A 26,238-nucleotide genomic window follows, 5' to 3' on the forward strand; every position below is an offset into this window, starting at 1 on the left:
TCCTTTAAACTCCAAATATTATTGGCCCAATTTGCTCAGCCTGCCAGCATAGGACATTCCTGATGAAGGGCTTTTGCCCGAAATGTCAATTTTCCTGCTCCTCGGATGCTGCCTGAACTGCTGTGCTTTCCCAGCACCATTCTAATCTAGAATCTGGTTTCCAGCATCTGCAATCATTGTTTTTAACCTAGCACAGAACAACCCTTTTCTCCCAAAAAAGGAATCTACCATCAATTGCATCACTGAACTATTTCTCACACTAATTTTTTTTCAAAACTGTATCCGCGGCTGTTGACAGTCTGGGCCATGAATTGACCATTTTATATGCTACCATTTCAATTGTTACGAATCTTGAATTCAGTGTAATATTTATATATTTGCCTTGTATTGTAGAAAATTATCAGTTTAATCCATATTATGGATTAAATAAGAAACTAAGCAAAGTGAGAAACTTTCACAAAACGTAACATTGGGAAAAGGCCAGGATGAGCAAAGGATGTAAATGTATTAATTTTTGAATTAAATACAATCAGAGTGGAGTTTAAAAAACAAAATTACCATGTTATCATGAGCAAGGTGAATATATTCTGTTCATTCAATTCCATCTCTAACTCAGGGTCAAGGAATAGTTCAGCACAAAAGCAGCCCAATTTTCCCTGTGCTAGTTCTTTGGAAGAGCTAATTTATTCCCACACGAACCTTCCTTCTCACCTCCCTGAAAACTCATTCTTTTCAAGTACAATGCAATTGTCTTACAATTATGATGCAAGTGTTTGAACGTTTAACACATTGGTTACAACCTGCTTTTTCTTTTGTCCAGTATTTTAATGAAGATATTATTTCATTTAAAATAAGCAGTTTCCATTAAAATATGGGTAAAGGAATTTTGAATGAGTCGGGTTAAGTTATTTCTATGTTATTTTCACCCAATGCAATTACAGGCTCAAGGGATTCAATGTAGAGCAGCCACACACCAGTCTGAACCATTGTGCAAAACACATAAACTGGATTTTTTTTAAAAAAAAGAATACTTTCATTTTGTAAAAGCCTTCCGCCACAACAAAATAACACATCTAGTGTATTTCAAAATTTGGTTCAGACTTGGGAGAAAATACAATCTACAAGAGTAAATTACTAAGAAACAAGAAGAGCACATCATTTCAACTTTCTCTGGTGGGGGTTTCCATCCACAGCTTGAGAACAACATGCAGGATTTCCAGTTTTCTTTACCAAATACCAAGATTTAATCTCTCTTTCTGGATTTCTTATGCTTGTGCTTTTTATGCTTTTTCTTCTTGTGTGATCGTTGAGTTTTTTCCGAATGTTTATGTGCCTTGGGGGCTGAGCGGTCCTCCTCACTGCTCGAGTCCGATGACTCAGAAGAATTAGAATCAGAGGAAGACAGCTTGCCTTTACTTTTCTTCTGCTTCTTTACTTTATCCTGTAGAAGATCAAACCTTTAGTTGCACCAATATTTCGAAAATAGTTACTGTTGCCTTTCAGAAAACAGAGACTGTATGTTGCTAAAACTGGGCTACGGTTATTTTGTCCTTTGAAATACATCAGCAGGTCATAGCTCTCCTGGTTCGAGGTTTGACAAACTAAACCATTTTGCTGCAGTAACTGGTCACTGAACTGCCCTAGAAATAATATTGCTTTCCTGGAATTAAACTAAACTTGTTTCTGCACTCGACTCTAGTGCTTAAACAAGACGACTTACTTCTCGTAGATTCTTCTGAACTGAAAATAAAGCTATTGGCCTGACTTGTTTAATGACTTGCCATAAACTCAATAATATAAATACCTCCTCAAAACGCACTGGAGAAACTCAGCAGTTCTGGCAGCATTCATAGAGTGAAAAAGAGGTAATGTTTAGGTCACTGGACTCAAAACATTAACTCTGTTTCGAACTCTCTCTCTCTATATACTGCCAGATCTGCTGTGTTTCTCTTGCATGTTTTGTTTCAGACTTCCAGCATCTGTAGTTCTTTGCTTTTATATTAGTGAGAATATTTTTCTATCAACACAATAGGAATTAGCAGTCACTGCAATTGACAAATTCTGGACTAAGTCAATATCCCAGAATGATTTGGATGTGAACATAGGAGGTATGGTTAGTAGGTTCACAGGTGACACTAAAATTGAGGTGTGGTGGACAACGAGAAAGGTTACATCAGAGAATAATGGGGCCTTGATCAGATGGGCCAATGGATCAGGAGTGACAGATGGAGATTAATTTAGACAAATGTGAGGTGCTGCATTTTGGAAAGGCAAATCAGGGCACGACTTATGCACATAATGGTAAGACCCTGGGGAGTGTTGCTGAACAAAGAGACTTGTGGAGTGCAGGCGCACAGTTCCTTGAAAGTAGAGTCCCAGGTTGAGAGGATAGTGAAGAAAGCGTTTGGTATGCTTGCCTTTGTTGGTCAGTGCATTGAGTATAGGAGGTGGGAGTTCATGTTGCAGCCGTACAGGACATTGGTTAGGCCATTTTTGGAAAACTGCATGCAATTCTGGTCTCACTACTATAGGAAGAATGTTGTGAAACTAAAAAGGGTTCAGAAAAGATTTACAAAGAAGTGGCCATGTTTGGAGGATTGGGCAATGGAGAGATGCTGAATAGGCTGGGATTGTCTTCCCCGGAGCATCGGAGGCTGCGGGGTGATTTTAAAATCATGAGGGGTGTGGATAGGGTAAATAGGCAAGGTCTTTTCCCCAGGGTAAGAGTGTCCAAAACTAGAAGGCATTAGTTTAAGCTGAGAGGGGAAAGATTTAAAATGGACCTAAGGGGCAATTTTTTCACACAGAGGGTAGTGCATGTATGGAACAAGCTGCCAGAGGAAGTGGTGGAGGCTGGTCCAATAACAACATTTAAAAGGCATCTGGATTGGTATATGAATAGGAAGGGCTTACAGGAATATGTCCCAAATGCTGCCAAATGGGACTAGATTAAGTTAGGATATCTGGTCAGCAGGGATGAGTTGGACCATGCTCAACAGCTCTATGACTCTATGATTTCCTGACTATTTCTTGTGTAAAAAAGCACTTCACAGAAATAAATAAAATTCATCTGTTTCTACTTTGAATTCTAAATTGTGCACACACACACACACACACACACATATGTAAAATACACATCTTTCATCACACTCTCCATTTATTTTATTATAAACTTAAACTGGTTTCCTATAATCCTATGACTGTTGAATTCAGTTTTATAGATCCCTACGGAGATAGTGAGGTCTACAGATGTTGGAAAGTCAGACTCAATAAAGTATGGAGTTGGAAAAAGCACAGCAGGTCACGCAGCATCAGAGGAGCAGGAGTTGACATTTCAGATTGGGACCCTTCATCAGGACTGGGGAGGGGAGAGAGGGGCTGAGAAATAAACAGAGGAAGAGGATGGAACTAGGGGAAAGGTAGGCTGGATGGCTATAGGTGGATGCAGGTGATTGTGATTGGTCAGTGGGAAGGTTGGAATGGATAGCTAGGAAGGAAGATGATCCTTCTAGGTCTTACTAATTGCTGTCCAATTCATTGCACTGGAACGTGGATCACATCAAGAAGGGACTGAACTGGATAATCATACTTCTGCACTCAAAAAAAACCTGACAATGGTCACTGACTGTCATTTCCTGGAAACAAATTCTTAAACAACTACTGATAAACACTGCAGAACTACATTTTTGCATTTTAATTCTTCAAGAGGACTGTAGTTTGAATTTTTCAATGTGAGTCTACTCCTTAATTGAAGTACTGCATTCATTCCAATGTTGCAGAATGTATGTGACTCACCTTGCCAGTCTGCAGGAATATCAAATCAATAGGTTTCCTCAAGAATCAGTTCTACCACCAACCCCTTTTAGTTCACATACATAATTTTCTCCTGACTGGATGGTGGAATTTCGCCTGTGCTGAGGCCAATGACTTTACTGTCAAAATGTTCATTCAAATCAGTGAGTTGTCCATCTTGTAACTCACATCGATGAGTGATGTGAAACTTGATGCAAGATACTGGCTGAAACAACATTTTCAATAAAGTACAGCTCAAACATAATTTTCCCAATGTTACAGCACCTCATGAATCTTTATTTTTCTATACCTTAAATGGTCAACATCGTAAAGAGCACAGTCTAAAGAGTGCACCACCCATGCCTCTCCATAGCCTACAATTAAGGAATCAATTTATTACATTACATTATTAATTCTTTCTGATTTGTAGCAATCATTAACCTGGACAACAAACGATCCTTGATTACATTCACTTTTCACTTCAATGGCAAGAATAGTGGTCAGAAGATGTTGACCAAGCCTGGAAGACCAAACCTGGGAATTCTATCACTTACAAACAGAAGGGCAGAAGCATGGGAACACCACAATTTGCAAGTTCCTCTCTAAGCCACACACCATCCTGATTTGGGATGACATCACCATCCCTGCACTATTACTTGGGTCAAATCCTTGAACTCCCTCCCTAACTGCAATGTGCATACTTCCACCACAGGGATTGCAGCGCTTCAAAGCAGTTCGTCACCACTTTCCCATGAAGCAACTAGTATTGGGCAATAAATCCTGATTCTTCTAAGGATGTACACATCCCAAACAAGAATAACAAAAAGAATAAGCTCAACATCATTTCTGACCCAATGGACCATGAACAAGGCCTTACTTGGCCAGGCCATGCTTCTAAACTGCATCTGAACAGAGCAGAGACAAAACACATCAAATCTTCTCCAGCTTTATGACACCAGCAAGAAATATCCTGGCAATCAAACATAAACCTGATGAGACTGCATGTCACTGAATCATGTCCATTAATTAAACTATCTGAGGTTTTGCATGCTAGTGAGCACAGCTCTCTCAGATAGTTGGAATTATAGACGGAATATGCATTCGCTAAATAAATGAGTACCTTCTTTTTCTTCTTTGGAGGCTGAAATTCAGATTGGCTGGAGCTGTCAGCTGGTTCCACCTCATCATCAGGAACGAGACTGTACTTAACGCCACCAGGCTGCATGAAGCAGTCTTTCGCAAAATGTCCTAGCAAAGAAAACAAAGTTAGCTTAAGGTCCTTCTGAAATTGTCAGGCATTTTCGTTAAGCACAAAAGATTTTGTTCAACAAAGGAAAAAAATGTGACTTAAATGAGTGAAAGTTAATTCAAACTCAATTGCATCAGGCTAATTTATCACAGAGACCATCAACACTGGGTCCAAACCTGCCCTTAAGCATGTATTCCTTTGGAGTGTGCTGTGGTGAGGCAGGTTGGATGGGAAATGCATCACTCGTCAGCTAGAATAATCTAACTAAATTTCCACTTCTTAGCTTGGTAACAGTGAGCTTTTCACTGCACAACAGCATGTGCCAGGCAGCAGGACTTTGTGGTCTGACCAGTTTACAACCCCATTCTTATGATGCGTGCTGCCATCAAATGAGGATTTTTAGGTCTTATTTCTTCTGGAGCAGTAATCCTGAGGTCAGGATAATGACCTTGCGTTCAAATCTAAGCACACTGCAGGAATTTAAATTCAATAGACAGGACCATGACAATTATCAGGGATTGTTGTAAAAACCCATCTCACGCAGTGCTGTCTTTTGGGAAGGAATCTGCCATCAATATGACAGGCTTACGTGTGACACTGGCTCCACAGCATGTAGCTGACTGCCAATCTCTCTCCGAAATAGCCTAGCAAGACACTCAGCTCAGAGGCAGGACTCATGAGGAATGGGAAACAAATCCTGGAATTGCACATTCCATGAAAGGACAAAGAAAACAAAACCATTAGCACAAAGACAAATTGCTCTGCACCTATATAAAAGGATAAAGCTGAGTTAAAAAGTCCCAAAAGTTAAAGTTCTAAATTGGAGTAAGGCTAATTTTGACAATATTAGGCGAGTAAATATGTACGTTATTGAAGATGATGTTTCAGCCAGTATTTTGCATATCACTCATCGATGTGAGTTCCAGGGTGGACAACTCACTAAGCTGAGTGAATATTTTGACAGTAAAGTCATTGTCCTCAGCACAGGCGAACTTCTACAATCCAGTCAGGAGAAAATTGTGTAAGTGAACTCAAAAGAGTTGGTGGTGGAACATGATCTTGAGGAAACCAATTGATTTCAAAAATTTATCAGGAGAGGCTATTCGCAGGGAAAGCAATGGTCGGAAAGTGGGAGGTCTCCAAAAATGAGGTAGCGAGATTCCAGAGGCACTATAGCCCAGTTAATGTGAAAAGCAAGGCTGGTAGGTATAGGGAATGCTGGATGACTAGAGAAATTGAGGCTCTGGGAAAGAAAAAGAAGGCGGTATATGGTAGGCATGGACAACTGGGATCAAGCGAATCCCTCAAGGACTTTTACACTTAATAGTATGGGCCTGGGGAGTTGCTGAGAAAAGAGACCTTGCGGTTCTCAGTGGAATCGCAGGTAGACAAACTACTGAAGATGATATTTGGTATGCTTGCCTTTATTGGTCAGTACACTGAATATAAGAATTGGGATGTCATGTTATGGCAGTACAGGATACAGTGGAACTTCAATTATCCAAATATCAATTATCGGAATAATTGGGGGTGGGGGCAGACTGGGGGGGGGGGGGGGGGGGGGGGGAGCAGACAGGGTTTGTGGGGGGAAGAGTTTGCGGGGATGGGCATGCGTGTTGGGGGCGCAGACAGGGTTGGAGGCAGGCGGGGTACCAGGGGCTCGTGCACGGTGTGCTGCTGACTAGTGTCCTGAATGGGGAGCAGACTTCATAGAAAATTCTGAGCCACAGAGGAAAACAATTAACCGAATAATCAATTATCCGAATGAAATAGTGCCCACCCACCTCATTCGGATAATCGAGGTTCCTCTGTATTGGTTAGGCCAACTTTGACATACTCCATTAAATTCTGGTCTCCTCTGAAAGATGGCATAAAAGATTTACAAGGATGTTGCCAGAGTTGGAGGGTTTCAGCTACAAATCATGAACAGCATTGACATTGAAAATAGCCGAGATCTTTTTCCCCAAAGTAAGGAAATCCAGAACTACTGGGCATAGGTTTAAGGTGAGAGAAGAAAGATTTAAAGGGGACTTAATGGGCAACTTTTTCATACAGAAGTGTTGTTTCGGTGTTGCCAGAGGAAGCAGTGGAGGCTGGTATAATTACAACATTTAAAAGACATCTGGATGGTTAGATGAGTAGGAAGGGTTTACAGGGATATGGGCCAAGTGCTGGCAAATGGGACTAGATTAATTTAGAATATCTGATCAGCACGAATGAGGTGGACCGAAAGATTTGTTTCTGTGCTATGCAACTCTATGGTGCTACAGCTGCAACGCGGTTTCATTATTTGACGTGATTTGGAGGTGCTGGTGTTGAACTGGGGAATACAAAATTAAAAATCACACAATACCAGATGATAGTCCAACAGATTTATTTCAAAGCACTACTCCTTCATTAGGTGATTGTGGAGTATAAGATCGTAAGAGACAGAATTTATAGCAAAAGTTTACAGTGCGATGCAACTCAAATGCTACCTGAAAAAGACTTGGATTGTTTGTTAAGTATCTCATTTTTTTTAGAATGACTATGTTGGTTTCAGTTCTTTCATACATAAATCCCAGAACATGTTTTAAAATTACATTCTCAAGTGAACTCTAACAATAGTGCTACGTCAGCTCAGATAACACATTAAATGTGTACGGTTAAAGTCTGTCTGTCTGTGTCCCAATGTTCAGACTGATTCTGAGATCACATTAGATTCCTTACAGTATGGAAACAGGCCCTTTGGCCCAACAAGTCCACGCCGATTCAGAGTATCCCACCCAGATCCATTCCCCGACATTTACCCCTGACTATGGGCAATTTAGCATGGACAATTCACCTAACCTGCACATCTTTGGATTGTGGGAGCAAACCAGAGCACCCGGAGGAAACCCACGCAGACACAGGGAGAATGTGCAAACTCCACCCGAGGTGGGAATTGAATCTGGGCCCCTGGCACTGAGGAAGCAGTGCTAACCAATGAGCCACTGTGCCACCCCTGTATTCAATATCTAAAAAAGCGATTTACAGAATCTTAAATGGATTCATGCAGTTTTTGAACAAAATAAAACGTAATTCTGCAAGTACAAATTCACCCCACAAACTTTTATGCGTGTGTGCGCATGGTGGGCTGTAAGTGTCTGTGAGAGTGCATGTGCATGCATGTGTATGTGAGCGTGAGTGTAAAGGGGTATACATCTGTGAGAGGTATGTATGTGGGTGTGAATGTTGAGGGCTGTGCATGTGTGCGCAAGGGTGTGTGGGTGTGTGTGCGTGGGGCGGGGGGGGGGGGGGGTGTCACCTGTAGCGTGACATGAACCCAAAGTCCCGGTTGAGGTTAGCTCCATAGGTACCGAACTTGGCTGTCAGCCTCTGCTCAATCACTTTGCGTTGTTGCCTGTCCCGAAGTCTGCCTTGGAGGATGGTCACTTGAAGGTCTGAGGCCGAGTGTCCCGGACCGCTGAAGTTTTCCCTGACTCAGAGGGAACACTCCTGTCTGGAAACAGTTGTGTGGTGTCCATTCATCTGTTGCCGTAGCCTCTGCTCGGTCTCGCCAATATATAATGCCTCAGGGAATCCTTGCCTGCAGTGTATGAAACAGACAACATTGGCCGAGTCACATGAGTACCTGCCACGTACATGGTGGGAGGTGTCCCCACGTGGAATGGTGATATCCATGTCAACACTCTGATACATCTTGCAGTGTCTGCCGAAACAGGGTTGTATGGTGTTGTCCTGAAGGCCAAGCTGACATGGCACCTCCTTTTGTTAAAGCTCACTTGAGAATATAAAAAAGTTCTGGGATTTACATTTGAATGAACTGAAACCAACATGATCACTCTAAAAGATGAGAGACTTAACAAATAATCCAGGTCTTTTTAAATGTATCATTGTAGTTGCATCACACTGTAAATGTTTGTTCTACTTTCTATGTCTTACAATCTTATACTGCATAAACACCTGATGAAGGAGCAGTGGTCCGAAAGCTAGTGCTTCCAAATATACCTGCTGGACTATAACCTGGTGATGCGTGATTTTTAACTTTTTACATCCTTAAATAAGTATCAATCTTAAAAAGGAGGCAAAACCACTTAGCGTCCTAGAGCTTGAGATCGACAAGAAAGTTACTGACTCCCCAACTGACGCAGTTAAAATTACAAACTCAAAACAGAAACTGCTGGAAAAGCTCAGCAGGTCTGGCAATACCCGTTAAGAGAAATCAGAGTCAAAATTTCGGGTCCAGTGACCCTCCTCAGAACTAGAATTAACAGCACTTACCAAGGTCCCTAAAAGGATGTATTTAAGCTATTATTTTAGAAACTCCTAACATCAACTAAAACCAATTAGGAAATGTTGCATACCTTTACATCCACATTTTTTGCAAACGGTGTTTAGAACGGCTTCAAGTTTTATTTTCTGCCCTGTAAAGTCTTTGAACTTGCGCTTCCTTCTTTCATCCTGGCTACAAACAAAATCCCATAAAAGGTAGAATTAATCCCCTGTGGACAACAATATCATGCCCATTTATCCTCCATTTTCTCTTCTACGCATCCTCCAGTTGTAAGAGCGAAGCCCCAATTTTGCGTGTCATACACCATCATAAATCTGAAACTTTATTCATCTCTTTCTGTTCAGCAAATTATTCATTTGGAACACACAAAGTTAAAACAGAAAACACATGCTGAGAAGGATCTCAGGTTTTGCAAAATGGTCAAAAAATTCCAAGTTTTGGGAAGCTGAGCAACAGATCACTGTGCACTGATTCAGTTTTTCACAACTATCACACTACTTTGTGGATCATTGGAATCTTTTCTGGACAGAAGCGACCTGTACAAGAAGGAATGGATTGCACCCGAACTGAAAGGGGACTAATATACTGGCAGGGAGATTTGCTAGATCTGTTCAAGAGGATTTAAACTAGTAAGGTGAGGAGGTGGGGGTGGGAGCTGGGAAATAGTGAGGAAAAAGGTCAATCTATGACTGGCACAGTTGGGAAAGGCGGCAAGTCAAACAGTCAGGGCAGGCAGGAACAAGGCAGACAACAAGGTAGGACTGATAAATTAAATTGCATTTACTTCAATGCAAGAGGATTAATAAGGAAGGCACATGAATTCAGGGACTGGGATATCATAGCAATTACAGAGACGGGGCTCAGGGATGGAGAGGACCGGCAACTTAATGTTCCAGGATACAAATGCTATAGGAAGGATAGAAAGGGGGGGACAAGAGAGGGGTAGGAGTGGCATTTTTGATAAGGGATAGCATTACTGCTGTACTTGGGGAGGATATTCTGGGAATAATTCCAGGAAAGTCATTGGGGTGGAACTGAGAAATAAGAAAGGGATGATCACCTTATTGGGATTGTATTTTTGACCTTCTAAAAGCCAGTGGGAAATTGAGAAACTCATTTGTAAGGAGACTTCAGTTATCTGTATGAAAAATAGGGTGGTTATGGTAGGAGGTTTTAACTTCCCAATATAGACTGGGGCTGCCATAGTGTTAAGGGTTTAAATTTGTTAAGTGTGCACAAGAAAGCGCGTACTAGAGAGCAATTTGTTAAAGTACGGACAAGAAAGTTTTCTGGTTTAGTATGTGGATGTACCGACTAGAGAAGGTGCAAAGCTTGAACTTCTGTTGGGAAATAAGGCAGGGCAGATGACTGAGGTGTCAGTGGGGAAGCACTTTGGAGTCGGCAACCATAATTTTATTAGTCTTAAAATACTGATGGAAAAAGAATAGACCAGATCTAAAAGTTGTAGTTCTAGGTGGTAGGTGTAGGGAATGCTGGATGACGAAAGAAATTGAGGTTTTGGTTAAGGAAAAGAAGGAAGTATATATCAGGTATAAAACAGGAAAGATCGAGTGAATCCTTGTAAGACTGTAAAGGGAGTAGGAGTATACTTAAGAGGGAAATCAGGAGGACATAAAGGAGACATGAGACAACTTCAGCAAATCAGGTGGAGGAGAATCCAAAGGGTTTTTATAAATATATTAAGGACAAAAGGGTAACTAGGGAGAAATAGGGCCCCTCAAAGATCAGCAAGGCAGTCTGTGTGTGGAGCCACAGGAGATGGGGAAGATACTAAATGAGTATTTTGCATCAGTGTTTACTGTGGAGGAGGACTTGGATGATACAGAATGTGGGCAAACAGATGATGACATCTGGAAAAATATCCATATTAGAGGAGGTGATGCTAGATGGCTTGAAATGCATAAAAATGGACAAATCCCAGGACCCGATCAAGTGTACCCTAGAATTCTGTGGGAAGCTAGAGAAGTGATTGCTGGGTCCCTTGAACAAATATTTGTATCATTGATAGTCACAGGTGAGGTGCTGGAAGACTGAAGGTTAGTTAATATGGTGCCACTATTTAAGAAAGGTGGCGAGGAAAAATAGGGAACTATAGGCTGGTGACCCTGACATCACTGGTGGGAAGTTGTTGGAGGGAATTATGACGGACAGGATTTACATGTATTTGGAAAGGCAAGGACTGATTAGAGATAGTCAGCATGGCTTTGTGCCCGAGAAATCATGTCTCATAACTTGATTGAGGTGTTTGAGGAAGTAACAAAGAGGATTGATGAGGGCAGAGCAGTTGATGTGATTTATTTGGATTTCAGTAAGGTGTTCAACACGGTTCCTCATGGGAGACTGGTGAGCAAAATTAGGTCTCATGAAATACAGGGAGAAGCACCTATTTGGATACAAAACTGGCTCGAAGGTAAAAGACAGAGGGTGGTGGTGGAGAGTTGTTTTTCAGACTGGAGGCCTGTGACCAGTGGAGTGCCACAAAGATCGGTGCTGGGTCCACTACTTTTCGTCATTTATATAAATCATTTGGATGTGAACATAGGAGGCATATGTAGTAAGTTTGCAGATTACACCAAAATTGGAGACGTAGTGGACAGTGAAGATTACCTCAGCGTACAATGGGATCTTGATCAGATGGGCCAATGGGCTGAGGAGTGGCAGATGGAGTTTAATTTAGGTAAATGTGAGGTGCTGCATTTTGGAAAAGCAAATCAGAGCAGGACTTACACACATAATGGTAAAGTCTTGGGGAGTGTTGCTGAACAAAGAGACTTTGCAGTTCAGGTTCATTGTTCCTTGAAATTAGAGTCACAGGTAGATAGGATAGTGAAGGCGGCTTTTGGTTTGCTTTCCTTTCTTCATCAGAGTATTGAGTACAAAATTGGGAGGTCATGTTTTGGCTGTACACTACATTGGTTAGGCTACTTTTGGAATATTGCATGCAATTCTGGTCTCCTTCCCATCAGAAGGATTGTTGTGAAACTTGAAAGGAATCAGAAAAAATTTACAAGGTTTTTTTAAGATTAGATTAGATTACTTATAGTGTGGAAACAGGCCCTTCGGCCCAACAAGTCCACACCGACCCGCCGAAGCACAACCCACCCAGACCCATTCCCCTACATTTACCCCTTCACCAAACACTATGGGCAATTTAGCATGGCCAATTCACCTAACCTGCACATTTTTGGACTGTGGGAGGAAACCGGAGTACCTGGAGGAAACCCACGCAGACACGGGGAGAATGTGCAAACTCCACACAGACAGTCGCCCAAGGCTTGAATTGAACCTGGGTCTCTGGTGCTGTGAGGCAGCAGTGCTACCCACTGCGCCACCATGTTGCCAGGGTTGGAGGATTTGAGCTATAGGGAGAGGCTGAATAGGTTGGGGCTGTTTTCCCTGGAGCATGAGAGGCTGAGGGGTGACCTTATAGAGTTTTATAAAACCATGAGGGGCATGAATAGGATAAATGGACAATATCTTTTCCCTGGGGTGGGGGAGTCCAGAACGAGACTGCATAGGTTTAGAGTGAGAGGGGAAAGCTATAAAAGGGAGCCAAGAGGTAACTTTTTCACACAGAGGGTAGTGTGTGTATGGAATGAGCTGCCAGAGGAAGTGGTGGAGGTTGGCACAATGACAACATTTAAAAGGCATCTGGATGGGTATATGAATAGGAAGGGTTTAATGGGATATGGGCCAAGTGCTGCAAAAAGGGACAAGATTAGGTTAGGATATCTGGTCGGCATGAACAAGTTGGACAGAATGGTCTGTTTCTACACTGTACATCTCTATGACTCTATGTTACAAGAAAACAAGCCAAAGCCTTGATCAAAAACACATACTCAAGAATAACGTTATTTGGATCGAGGTCCTTCCCAGATCCCTGATTAACAGCCTTCATTGAAAGAGAAAGCTTGGCTTTGCCATCCTTTACCTTAAAACAAAAGCTTAGTTTTAATTGTCGTCATATATCATACACAAGAGCTTCATCCCAAAAAGAAAACCTGCCGCCGTGTACATATAAAAAGAGCAGGGACTCTATAATGTAAAGAAGGATAGATTTAAGGATGACTGCCCACCCCAGCCTTTCCATGTCCACATGGATACTTACAAACCTGTTCCATTTGCAACTGTTCCCTGTTCTAATGAGAGGTCACCAAGCTGAAAAATTAGCTTGGTTTACTTTCCTGACAAACCTGCCAGACCTGCTGTGTATTCCCATAATTCCGTTGGGATAAATAACAAAAGGGAAGCTCTATGATGGGCTGGAAGGCAGGTGAATTTAAATGACAAAAGGGATGATGGCGCAAAGTAAAAAGAGATGGTAATCAGATGGATATAAAAAGATTGGTTTAAAAGGGTGCAACACCTTGACAAACAGTTGCCACTAATTAAACAAAATGTGAGGGTGGTCGAGTTACTGATCAGAAATACCATTTTGTCATTTAATTTCTCTTACTTTCTGTCCTACCATTCCTTACATTTTGATCCTCCTTCCTCTCTTCCTGCTTTGTTGTGAGGAATGATTGCCAAACTTCTCTCAGATAGCAGCTGACCTGGTAACCTCAGCATTTTCAATTTCATTAAAAGTGCTTGAACTGAAAGAGTCTTACAAGCACCGCGACAAAATTGTTCATCCATTTATAATCAACATCTAATAAATTCTGCTGCACTTTGGAAACTCAGCAATTTATTCCACAGACCAGCAGAGGAAAGAAACTGGAAAAATGATCTCAAGATTGCATGCAGCTTCAAAAGCTTCCAGGGTTAGCACCTGTACCTCTTTCCCGATTACTTTAACCCAGACCTTTTCTCCAACATCAACAATCTCAGAGGGATTATCCACACGGCTTGCTGACATGTGCGACTTGTGGACCAGACCTGAAAAATAATACAAGCATTCCGTCAATTGATCCTAGCCACAGTGGCCCCACAATCTTGGGTACTGGGCACATCGCTCAGTAACTTTCACTGCTATGGCAGAGCTCTCTACTCTGTTGAGATTTCTTACATATACCACTGAGACTGCTAGCTTGCTTTAAAAGAGTGAGCTTTGAAAAATTCACAACTGGCATCAAATATTGAATGAGGCAATTTCTAAAACAGGGAATATCAAATTTTGCAAGAGTCACAATGATGTCATATGTTTAGCATTATTCAGTGATTAGAAAGGATTTGTGAAGTTTACAAATGTCATCTAAGTATAAAACATTAAAATATACATATTGTGCACCAAATTGTAGCAACACTTTACCTTGTCGCTTGCAACCCGGAATTTTAATAAATGCTCCATATTCTGTTACAGATGCAACCTGAAAAATTAATTTGAGTTGAATTTGTTTGCCACCAGTCAGAACTGAAAGAGGGTTATGGACAGTGCACATTAGAATGTGTGTATACATCGAAAGATATACCTCGCCTTGTAATATCATGTACAGTTCAGGCAAGTCCTCCATCTTTATACAACCTACAGTACATTAAGAAAAGAGTAGAACCCTTGAAAGATGCTTGAGATGACAACCATATTCCAGATAAACATTTATTTCAAATTGTCTTCTTCTATCAGGAAGATCTGGATTAAAGAAACAAAAATATACAGGTTTTGAAAACATACACTCATGCATCTGGTGCAATTCTGACAAAGTTGCATTTCCTGATCACCCGCAAGTGATATTGGGTCTTAGTGAATTGCTGTAAATCATGAAATTTCATTCACCTGCAATTCCTTCAGCAATAATTAATTATCCCAAACCAGAAATGCCAGAAATACTATGTTCAGCAAAGTCCTATGGAGAAATTACTTGTTACATTATATCAGCTTATTTGCTCTTGGCTGGATTCATTAGAAAAAAGTGCTGGAGAGAATAGAGATGTCAATATCTCGCAATGTAGCTTTTATAACGCTTCCATTCATGAAAAACTGTGCAAGTACCAGCCAGCCTTTTGACTGAAACAAAAGATGTTGCATTTCAAAATTCACATCACTTATCCTTGAATCATAGAATCTATACAGCGTGAAACAAGCCATTCAGGCCAACTAGTCCATACCAACCCTCGGAAGATTAACACACCCAGAACCATTCCCCTACCCTATTACTCTACATGTACCCCTTGACTAATGCACCTAACGTCCACAACTCTGAACACGATGGGCAACTTAGCAAGGCCAATTTACCTAACCTGCACATCTTTGGATTGTGCGAGGCAACCGGAGCACCCGGAGGAAACCCAGCAGACACAGGGAGAATGTGCAAAATTAAAGGGTAAATATGAAAAGTAAATTCAGACTATCACTACCTGAAGAGTTACCGGAGCCTACTGCAACGGCTGAAAGTGCTCTACAATCTGAATCAATGTTGTTAACTAGCATGCAACTGCTTACCTAACACTTTTCAGGCTGATTGTTTGTCATTGTGAGTTGCCTCTGAGCCAACCCATCTCAGCACTTTTCTCCTCATATCTATGGTTGCAGGTACATTACTACAGGTATCCTAATAAGCAACAAGTTTTATTAACACTTGCTCTGATGTCATGGTCAGCAATGGCACTCACTACTAACTCTGAAGAAAGCTCTCCACAAAGATCAAGATATCTCAATGGCGTGAGTTATCCTTTCCTAATCAATGTTGGAACCCGATGCTTCGGCACGCAGCAGCACTGATGTTCGTAAGTAGATCTGAAAGCAGATAAACCTCTGATCAGAATTAAATTTTCACACACACAATAAACCAGAAAATAAAAGCACATGTCATGTCATTCACAGTTTCTCTGAATACTCATAAAAGAAAATGAAGTATTGTAAATAGATTCAGGTGAATGTTAAATCAGAGGCAATGCTTTCATGAAATACATACTTTTTTTAAAAAATGTATTAATATGGAAAGATCTAATATTCCACAAACATAAAAGAAAGCTTTCAAGTGCTTTTGAGGTGTAGAAGCAGTGTCCCTACTTATGGGCCAGAAGTTTATCCAACCTTCTATAGGAGTGTGTTCACAACATGCCTGATGACACTTTTAAAAAATATACAAGTAAGTTTTTTATGGTCAAGGAAGTGCTTAGCAGGAGCTGTGAAGTTAACACAACATTATAAATGCATTTACAATGCACTGCATAGAATATGAATCTTTCAAAGGGTTTCCATTTCAAAGAAGGAAGAAAGGCAGCCAGTGCTCGAGTGCAAATTCTCAGTAATGCACAGAATTTTCCATTGATTGCAATCTGGGGAGTGATTCCAGCACTGTATGCCGTAGGGAACTGAATAATTACAGTCATGATTTGGAGGTGCCAGTGCTGGACTGAGATAGTACAAAGTTAAACATCACACAACACCAGGTTATAATCGAGAGTGTGGTGCTGGAAAAGCACAGCAGGTTAGCAGCATCCAAGGAGCAGGAAAATCGACATTTCAGGCAAAAGCCCTTCATCAGTGGAGGAGTGCTCCGAAAGCTAGTGCTTCCAAATAAACCTGTTGGACTTTAACCTGGTTTTGTGTGATTTTTAACTGAATAATTACAGGACTTTTGTGTTATTCTGCACCAAAATGGACGTGCTGTTAGATTCAGTGCAGTATTGAGCACAAACACAGACAGTTTCTCCACTGTTACCAATTCAAACTCTGGGCAACAAATGAGCAACAAAAGACGTTCAAGATCACATAGCTCTCACACCCAAATCCTAAGGCTAGTGAAAGGAAGAAACCGGTTTAAACAAACCTACAAGTTAATCAAACCTAACCTAGGCAAGCCAAGGTGGCACTGTAATCTGACACAGAAACATAATTTCACAAAGTCTCCCTAGGTTCTGCCAGACCTGCTGATTTTATCTCAGGCCTCCAGCATCTGCAGTCTTTTATTTTACTGTATTGTAATTTCACAGGGATTCCTTTGGGACTCCTGATGCACATTCTGCAGTATAACTGGAACCCAGCAGTTGTACATGATGCTTTCCAGCTACCAGTCACTACAAGGTGACCTCAAACTAAATTGCCAGGTTAAATGACTGGCCAGTTAATCAGAACATCACAGACAACACACACAGATAAAGGCAGAAACAAAAATAAGTTACAATATCATCCACAAACCAAGGGCCTGGTCAACCTGGAACCTTCACAAGCTTGAATCGATGGGGCGGGGCCTCACGCGACGTGACTTGCACCCCGTTTGATTGGCGTCGCAGTTCTCCAATCAGCTCCGGAGCGCGTGATACGTCTCCGCCCATCCCGCCTCGATCGATGTCGAGACCGACCAATTGGCGCCGGCCCCTTCCTGTCCCGGTGAACCAATGGGGAGCCTCGTTGTTGGGAGGTAGCGGCATGGTGACGAGTCTTGCAGCGGGAGGCGATTACAGGAAGGTCATTCAATGGAGGCCACGATGTTTGTTTAATGGCTTCTGACTGTTGGACGGCAAAGCAGTCAAATGATTGCACTTCGTCATCCGTGTGTCAATCTAGAACTAGGTGCACAAATTAATAAATGAGCGACTCGCTAACACCCAGAGGCATAATTAAAAATCACACATGTGAGAGGTAATTTCGGTTCAAACTTTAAGATGTGCCTAGACCACAGACTGATCTATAATAAAAGACAAAACTTTGCTTCTTTTCTAAAACATTTTGTATACTCAAGAGTAGGACAATTTAAATTGTGCATAATGCTGACAATTTGTGAGCAGAGTAAAAACAAACAGGTCCTTGATTGATGAAACCATTAACACAGGCAGGGAAGGATGAGTCCTTGACTGATAAGACTGCAGGATAGGGAAACGACTCGAGAGACATCTGCTACAGATTGATAAGACCGCTAGCACAGACCGAGAAGAATAAGTCTTTGACTGATAAGACTACAGGGTGAGAAAGACAACAACTTTGGAGACTCTGGAGACATTTGTTGCAGACTTTGTGATAAGGGTGCAAATTGGAGAATAATGACAGTTTAAGAATGTGAACCTCATGGCTCGTTAGAGCCAGGAAGGGAAGGGTCTGGAGACATTTGTTGCAGACTTTGTGATAAGGGTGCAAATTGGAGAATAATGATGTTTTAAGAATGTGAACCTCATGGCTCGTTAGAGCCAAGGAGGGGAGGGACATGTGCTGTATATAATGAGAAACTTTGTAAGCCTGGGGGCACCTTTTACTCAGAAGGGTGCCCAACTCTGCAGACTTGCTAATAAAACTTTGTTTTCCTGAATTTGTCTAGAGCGATTATCCAGTCATCAGTGGGACTGCAGAAGTCCATTGGTTGTAAACTTACAGAGTGAGGGAGATCAATGTTCTTGGATATTGAAACTCAGCGGGGCATTGCACAGTTTAGGTGGCAGTTAATGCAATAGAATAGATATTGAGCAAGGAATGCATGGGAATAGATCTAAAGTAAGGTCTGTAATAGGGTGACAGGCAGGAAAGAAAAATGACCAGAAATGACACCATTCCTGATGAAGGGCTTTTGCCTGAAACATCAATTTTCCTGCTCCTCAGATGCTACCTGACCTGCTGTGCTTTTCCAGCACCACTCTAACCATGACCAGAAATGTTGTTCCACCGCAGTCAAAGAGAAGTGGAGGTGGGAGAAGGAAACAAAGGATGTCACATAGATGAATTAACTTCAGGAAAGGTAAGAGAGGTAGGCAGCTAGTGCAGGAGCCTTCTGTGGCTATACCCATTTCAAACAAGTATGCTGTTTTGGAAAATGTAGGGAGTGATGGATTCTCAGGGGAATGTAGCACAAACAGCCAATTGAGACTGGCTCTAATGCAATGAGGGGTATGCCAGGTTCCAAGCGATCAATTGTGTTCGGGGACTCGCTTGTCCAAGGTACAGACAGACGTTTCTGTGGCCAGCAGCGAAAAATCAGAATGGTGTATTGCTTCCCTGATGCCAGGATCAAGGATGTCTCTGAGAGGGTGCAAAATGTTCTCAAGGTGGCAAAAGGCCAGCAAGAGGTCCAGGTTGGAACCAACGACATAGGAAGGGAAAAGGTTGAGATTCTGAAGGGAGATTATAGACAGTTAGGCAGAAATTTAAAAAGGAGGTCCTCGAGAGTAGTAATATTTGGATTACTCCCAGTGCTACAAGCTAGTGAGGGCAGGAATAGGAGGATAGAGCAGATAGATGCATGGCAGAGGAGCTGGTGTATGGGAGAAAGATTCACATTTTTGGATCATTGGATCTCTTTTGGGGTAGAAGTGACCTGTACAAGAAGGACGGTTTTTGCACCTAAATTGGAAGGGGACTAATATAGTGGCAGGGAGACTTGCTAGAGCTGCTTGGGAGGATTTAAACGAGTAAGGTGGGGGGGAGGGGTGGGGGGGAAGGGTGGGACTAGGGAGATAGTGAGGAAAGAGATCAATCTGAGACTGGTACAGTTGAGAACAGAAGCGACTCAAACAGTCAGGGCAGCTGGGACAAGGTAGGACTAATAAATTAAAGTGTATTTATTTCAATGCAAGGGGCCTAACAGGGAAGGCAGATGAGCTCAGGGCATGGTTAGGAACATGGGACTGGGATATCATAGCAATTACAGAAAAGTGGCTCAAGGATTGGGCAGGACTGGCAGCTTAATATTCCAGGATATAAATGCTATGGGAAGGATAGAAAGGGAGGCAAGAGAGGTGGGGGAGTGGCATTTTTGATAAGGGATCACATTACAGCTGTGCTGAGGGAGGATATTCCCGGAAATACATCCAGGGAAGTTATTTGGGTGGAACTGAGAAATAAGAAATGGATGATCACCTTATTGGGATTGTACTATAGACCCCCTAATAGTCAGAGGGAAATTGAGAAACAAACTTGTAAGGAGATATCAGCTATCTGTACGAATAATAGGGTAGTTATGGTAGGGGATTTTGACTTTCCAAAAATAGACTGGGACCGCCATAGTGTTAAAGGTTTAGATGGAGAGGAATTTCTTAAGTGTGTACAAGAAAATTTTTTGATTCAGTATGTGAATGTACCGACTGGAGAAGGTGCAAAACTTGATCTACTCTTGGGAAATAAGGCAGGGCAGGTGACTGAGGTGTCAGTGGAGCAGCACTTTGGGACCAGTGACCATAATTCTATTAGATTTAAAATAGTAATGGAAAAGGATAGACCAGATCTAAAAGTTGAAGTTCTAAATTGGAGAAAGGCCAATTTTGACGGTCTTAGGCAAGAACTCTCAAAAGCTGATTGGGGGCAGATGTTCACAGGTAAAGGGACGGCTGGAAAACGCGAAGTCTTCAGAAATGTGATAACGAAAATCCAGAGATTGTATATTCCTGTTAGGGTGAACGGAAAGGCTGGTAGGTATAGAGAATGTTGGATGACTAAAGAAATTGAGGGTTTGGATAAGAAAAAGAAGGAAGCATACGTAAGGTATAGACAAGATAGATCGAGTGAATCCTTTGAAGATATAAAGGCGGTAGGAGTATACTTTAGAGGGAAATCAGGAGGGCAAAAAGGGGACATGAGATAGCTTTGGAAAATAGAGTTAAGGAGTTTCCAAAGGGATTTTACAAATACATTATGGACAAAAGGATAACTAGGGAGAGAATAGGGCTTCTCAAAGATCAGCAAGGCGGTCTTTGTGTGGACCCGTAGAAAATGGGGAAGATAGTAAACGAGTATTGTGCAACAGTGTTTACTGTGGAAAAGGATATGGATGATATAGAAAGTAGCAAAATAGATGGTGACACCTTACAAAATGTCCATAATACAGAAGAGCAAGTGCTGGATGTCTTGAAATGCATAAAGGTGGAAAAATCCCCAGGACCTGATCAGGTTTACCCGATAACTCTGTGGGAAGCTAGAGAAGTGATTGCTGAGCCTCTTGCTGAGATATTTGTATGATCGATAGTCACAGGTGAGGTGCCGGAAGACTGCAGGTTGGCTAACGTGGTGCCACTGTTAAGAAGGGTGGTAAGGACAAGCCAGGAAACTATAGACCAGTGAGCCTGACGTCGGTGGTGGGCAAGTTGTTGGAGGGAATCCTGACAGACAGGATGTACATATATTTGGAAAGGCAAGGACTGATTAGGGATAGTCAACATGGCTTTGTGCGTGGGAAATCATGTCTCACAAACTTGACTGAGTTTTTTGAAGAAGTAACAAAGAGGATTGATGAGGGCAGAGTGGTAGATGTGATCTATATGGACTTCAGTAAGGCGTTTGACAAAGTTCCCCATGGAAGACTGGTTAGCAAGGTTCAATCTCACATAATAAAGGGAGAACTAGCCATTTGGATACAGAACTGACTTAAAGGTAGAAGACAGAGGGTGGTGGTGGAGGGTTGTTTTTCAGACTGGAGGCCTGTGATCAGTGGAGTGCCACAAGGATCGGTGCTGGGTCCTCTACTTTTTGTCATTTACATAAATGATTTGGATGCGAGCATAAGAGGTGCAGTTAGTAAGTTTGCAGATGACACCAAAATTGGAGGTGTAGTGGACAGCAAAGAAGTTTACCTCAGTTTACAACAGGATCTTGATCAAATGGGCCAATGGGCCAAGAATTGGCAGATGGAGTTTAATTCAGATAAATGTGAGGTGCTGCATTTTGGGAAAGCAAATCTTAGCAGTACTTCTACACTTAATGGTAAGGTCCTAGGGAGTGTTGGTGAACAAAGAGATCTTGGAGTGCAGGTTCATAGCTTCTTGAAAGTGGAGTCGCAGGTAAATAGGATAGTGAAGAAGGTGTTTGGTGTGCTTTCTTTTATTGCTCTGAGTGTTGAGTACAGGAGTTGGGAGGTCATGTTGTGGCTGTATGCTACATTGGTTAGGCCACTGTTGGAATATTGCGTGCAATTCTGGTCTCCTTCCTATTGGAAAGGTGTTGTGAAACTTGAAAGGGCTCAGAAAAGATTTACAAGGATGTTGCCAGAGTTGGAGGATTTGAGCTATGTGGAGATGCTGAACAGGCCGGGACTGTTTTCTCTGGAGCCGAGAGGCCGAGAGGTGACCTTATAGAGATTTACAAAATTATGAGGGGCATGGATAGGATAAGTAGACAAAGCCTTTTCCCTGGCGTGGAGGAGTCCAGAACTAGAGGGCATAGGTTTTCGATGAGAGGGGAAAGATATAAAAGGGACTTAAGAGGCAACTTTTTCACGCAGAGGGTGGTACGTGTACGGAATTAACTGCCAGATAAAGTGTTGGAGGCTGATATAATTGCAACTTTTAGAAGGCATTTGGATGGGTATCTGAATAGGAAAGGTTTGGAGGGATATGGGCTGGGTGTTGGCAGGTGGGACTAGATTGAGTTGGGATATCTGGTTGGCATGGATGGGTTGGACTGAAGGGTCTGTTTCCATTCTGTACATCTCTATGACTCTATGTGCCTCGATCAGGTGAGCTGCCTGAAAGAAACACACCCTGATGGATTATGTATAAGAGGATTGAGTTGGCTGTGGTGTTTTAATGGCTAAAAGCCCTGTTGAGAGTCAAATGGAGGCATTCACCTAGGCAAGCTTTGGAAAGTGAAACCAGCAACTTTATAGTGGTCTCAGAGTTTGTGGATTGCACTCTCAACAAGTCACTAGATCATAAGTTCAAGTCCCTCACATAGGAGAATCTAGTCACAAAATACACTTCCTCAACTATACTGACTGTCAGCATCATTATATCTTCCTCATCTGAAACTGAGGTCCTGTTTCAGGCAAGGCATAAAAGGTCACACGGGCTTATGCTATGACTAGATATAAAACAGTGAATATTATTCAGTCCCAGACCAAAATATAAGAGTGACCGCTTACCCCAAGTATGGAAACAAAAACAGACAGGTTACAAGTACGTAACAGTTAATAAATAACATATGGAAAGGAACAGTGGATGCATCAGTTTTGTGATCTTTCATCCCAATTGGTAAAAGTTAAAAATAAAATAGATGTTTCAGCAAGAATTGGGTGGGGAAAAAGACAAAATGATGATGAGAGTAAAATACTTCCAGATAAATTGAATTTTGGGGCATTGAAAGAAACAACAAAATGTGCCAAAAGCAAAAGTGATTATGGTCTGAAATTGTTGAGCTCATATGGAGCCCACAGTCTATAAAATGCCCCATCAAAAGATAACATGCTATTCCTCAAACTTCCATTGAGCCTGACTGGAACAATACAGTAGCCGAGTGTGTGGTGCTAGAAAAGCAAAGCAGGGCAGGCAGCAAACGAGAAGCAGGAGAATTGACATTTCGGGCATAAGCCCTTCATCGGGGACAATATGGAGGATTGAAATGCCAGTGTGAGAGCAAGGGCAAGAATTAAAATAACAGACCACTGGAAAACCTGGGTGTTGAATGAAAGTGTGACCATATGTTTGGTCTCCCCAGTGCAGTGTATGTCATATTATCAGCATAAGGCAGGATAGGAGAAAAATTAGAGAAAGGGCAAATGGTGACTGTTGGATGGGAGGGAGGCAGTAGCTGGTACCAGTCTTAGTGGTCAAGAGGTTGGTGAGTTCCTCATACTTGCTTTCAGTGACAAAACTGAAGGCAGCAAGCCTTCATAGAAATAACTAATTAGTTTTTAAAAACAAAACAAGTTGACACACTGGGTTCCACACAAACCTTGTTTTAATAATGATTTTATCCAGAATACTACTCCCTTTAATTGGGTTTTTGATTGCTAACATCTACAGAAACTGATGCCAATGAGGATGGTCCTACCTTGGATATTACTAACAACAGAATATGTACATACAAACAAAAAACAAGTTTCAGGCATTTGGCCCATCAAGCTGACTCCATTTAATAAGTTCAATACTGATCTGATTGATTCTACAAATCCATATTCCTTTCTATCCCAATACCCTTTCACCTTCCCCCGCTCACCCCCCATTTACCAATAATCTACATGTTCCCCAAAAGAATTGAAGGCCTTCTGCTTACACTACCTTTTCAGGAAGTGTTTCAAAGACTCATGACCCTTTGAGAAAATATCTTGTCTCATCTGTTTTCAGTGGGTGACATCTTTTAAACAGTGACCTCTTGCTCTAGATTAACTGCTAAAGGAAACATCGTTTCCACATGAAGCCCGTTGAAACCTCTCTGATCGTGTACATTTCAATCAAGTTACCTCTTACTCCAAGTTCCAGTAGATACCAGCTTAACCTATCCAACTTTTCTCCATAAGACAACCCACCCATTTTATAAGTATTCTCTTATCTGTTCTGAAAATTATGTTGCTGGAAAAGTGCAGCAGGTCAGGCAGCATCCAATGAGCAGGAGAATCAACGTTTCGGGCATAAGCCCTTCTTCAGGAATGAGGAAGGTGTGCCAAGCAGGCTAAGATAAAAGATAGGGAGGAGGGACTCCTGTACAGGTGCTGCCAGACCTTCTGAGTTTATCCAGCATTTTCCCTTTTTCTTATTTATTGTTGGTTGTGTCTTTAGCTCCTAAGGCCATAAACTCTGGAATTCCTTTGATAAAAATCTCTATTTCTGAATCATTTCTCTTCATAAGAAACCCTATTATAATCTACTCTTTGACCAACATTTTGGTCACCACCCATAATATTTCCTTACATGTCTCAACATCAAATGTTTCTGTATGACACCCCTGTGAAATTGTTAAACAAAAGGAAGCATTCAGAGTCACACAGCGCAGAAACAGACCCTTTGATCCAACAGGCCATGCTGGCCATAATCCCAAACTAAACTAGTCTCACTTGCCTGCACTTGGCCCATATACCTCTAAACATTTATTCACAAACTTAGTGAAATGTCTTTTAAATGTTGTAACTGTACCCGCATCCACCACTTCCTCTGGAAGTCCATGCCATGCGAATCACTCTCTGTGTAAAAAAATTGTCCCTCATGTCTTATTAAAATCCTCTCACCTTAAAAATATGTCCCCAGTCTTGAAATCCCCACCCTAGGGAAAAACACCTGCCATTCACCTTATCTATACCCCTCATGATTTTATAAACCTCTATTATGTCATCGCTTAACCTCCTACTCTCTAGTGAAAGAACTCCCAGCCTATCCAGCCTCTCCTTATAACTCAAACCCTCTATTCCCTGCAACATCCTGGTAATTCTCTTCTGAACCCTCTCCATCTTAATAATAACTTTCGTATAACAGTGTGACCAGAACTGGACACAGTACTCTAGAAAAGTCCTCACCAATGTCCAACCTCAACATGATGTCCCAACTCCTCTCCTCATGGTAAATGTTTTCTTAATCACACTGTCTATATATGACATAAACTTCAAAGAATTGTGAACTTCAGGATCTCTCTGTTCGCTATTACCAAAGACCCTACTTTTAATTGGATAAGTCCTGCCCTTGTTTGTTTTACCAAAATGCAATACTTCAAATTATCCAAATTAAACTCTATCTGCTATCCCACAGCCCATTCAACCAATTGATCAAGATCTCTTTGTAATCTTAGATAACCTTCTTCATTGTCCACTTTCTCAGCAATTTTGGTGTCATCCACAAACTTACTAACTATGTCATAGAGTCATAGAGATGTACAGCATGGAAACTTGTCCATGTCAACCAGATCCTTTAAATTAATCTAGTCCCATTTGCCAACACTTGGCCATATCCCTCTAAACCCTTCCTATTCATGTACCTAACCATCCAGATGCCTTTTAACTGTTGTAATTGTACCAGCCTCCACCACTTTCTCTGGCAGCTTATTCCATACATGCACCACCTTTTGTGTGGAAAAGTTGCCCTTTAGGTCCCTTTTAAATCTTTCCCCTCTCATCCCTAAACCTATGTGCTTTCGTTCTGGACCCACCCAACCCAGGTAAAAGATCTTGTCTATTTACCCTATCCATACCCCTCTCGATGTCTTAGAAGTATTTTCATCTAAATCATTCATATAACTGACAAACAAAAGTGGACCAAGCACTGATCCCTGTGGAACACTGCTAGTAACAGGCCTCCAGTCCGAAAAGCAACCCTCCTACATCACTCTCTCTCCTGTCAT

At 41.7% G+C, this 26,238-nt stretch overlaps 3 protein-coding genes across 16 annotated transcripts in view; 1 reads left to right on the top strand and 2 right to left on the bottom strand.

Annotated features, from left to right (window-relative positions):
- LOC140455314 (zinc-binding protein A33-like) overlaps positions 1-26,238 on the bottom strand; it is a 147,149-nt gene that overhangs the window by 92,331 nt on the left and 28,580 nt on the right. The window lies entirely within an intron of this gene.
- LOC140455301 (uncharacterized) overlaps positions 1-26,238 on the top strand; it is a 96,385-nt gene that overhangs the window by 56,782 nt on the left and 13,365 nt on the right. The window lies entirely within an intron of this gene.
- On the bottom strand, positions 482-17,502 carry zcchc17 (zinc finger, CCHC domain containing 17). 14 transcript variants are annotated; one of them, XM_072550060.1, is made up of 9 exons: positions 17,403-17,499; positions 15,888-16,011; positions 14,750-14,802; positions 14,590-14,647; positions 14,110-14,216; positions 13,178-13,269; positions 9,388-9,488; positions 4,913-5,040; positions 482-1,441 (listed from the first exon to the last, which is right to left on the bottom strand). In XM_072550060.1, exons 3-9 carry the CDS (start codon positions 14,789-14,791, stop codon positions 1,244-1,246), a joined length of 726 nt encoding a protein of 241 aa, XP_072406161.1. In that variant the 5' UTR covers positions 14,792-14,802; positions 15,888-16,011; positions 17,403-17,499; the 3' UTR covers positions 482-1,243. The 14 variants fall into 14 exon arrangements, with proteins under 14 accessions (XP_072406161.1, XP_072406164.1, XP_072406160.1 ...); XM_072550063.1 differs by having other exon boundaries at positions 14,116-14,216; positions 14,750-14,907; XM_072550059.1 differs by having other exon boundaries at positions 14,750-14,907.

Source organism: Chiloscyllium punctatum, chromosome 30, assembly GCF_047496795.1.
Source record: "Chiloscyllium punctatum isolate Juve2018m chromosome 30, sChiPun1.3, whole genome shotgun sequence".
NCBI lineage: Eukaryota > Metazoa > Chordata > Chondrichthyes > Orectolobiformes > Hemiscylliidae > Chiloscyllium > Chiloscyllium punctatum.

What these genes read in the sequence shown, in the direction of transcription:
- zcchc17 (XM_072550057.1), bottom strand. Translation starts at nt 14,791, where the DNA reads ATGGAGGACTTGCCTGAACTGTACATGATATTACAAGGCGAGGTATAT. An exon ending in TAATCGGGAAAGAGGTACAG is followed by an intron (nt 13,270 to 14,109) that starts GTGCTAACCCTG and finishes TTTTGTTTTAAG; the next exon opens with GTAAAGGATGGCAAAGCCAA. An exon ending in CCAAATAACGTTATTCTTGA is followed by an intron (nt 9,489 to 13,177) that starts GTATGTGTTTTT and finishes TTTTGTTTGTAG; the next exon opens with CCAGGATGAAAGAAGGAAGC.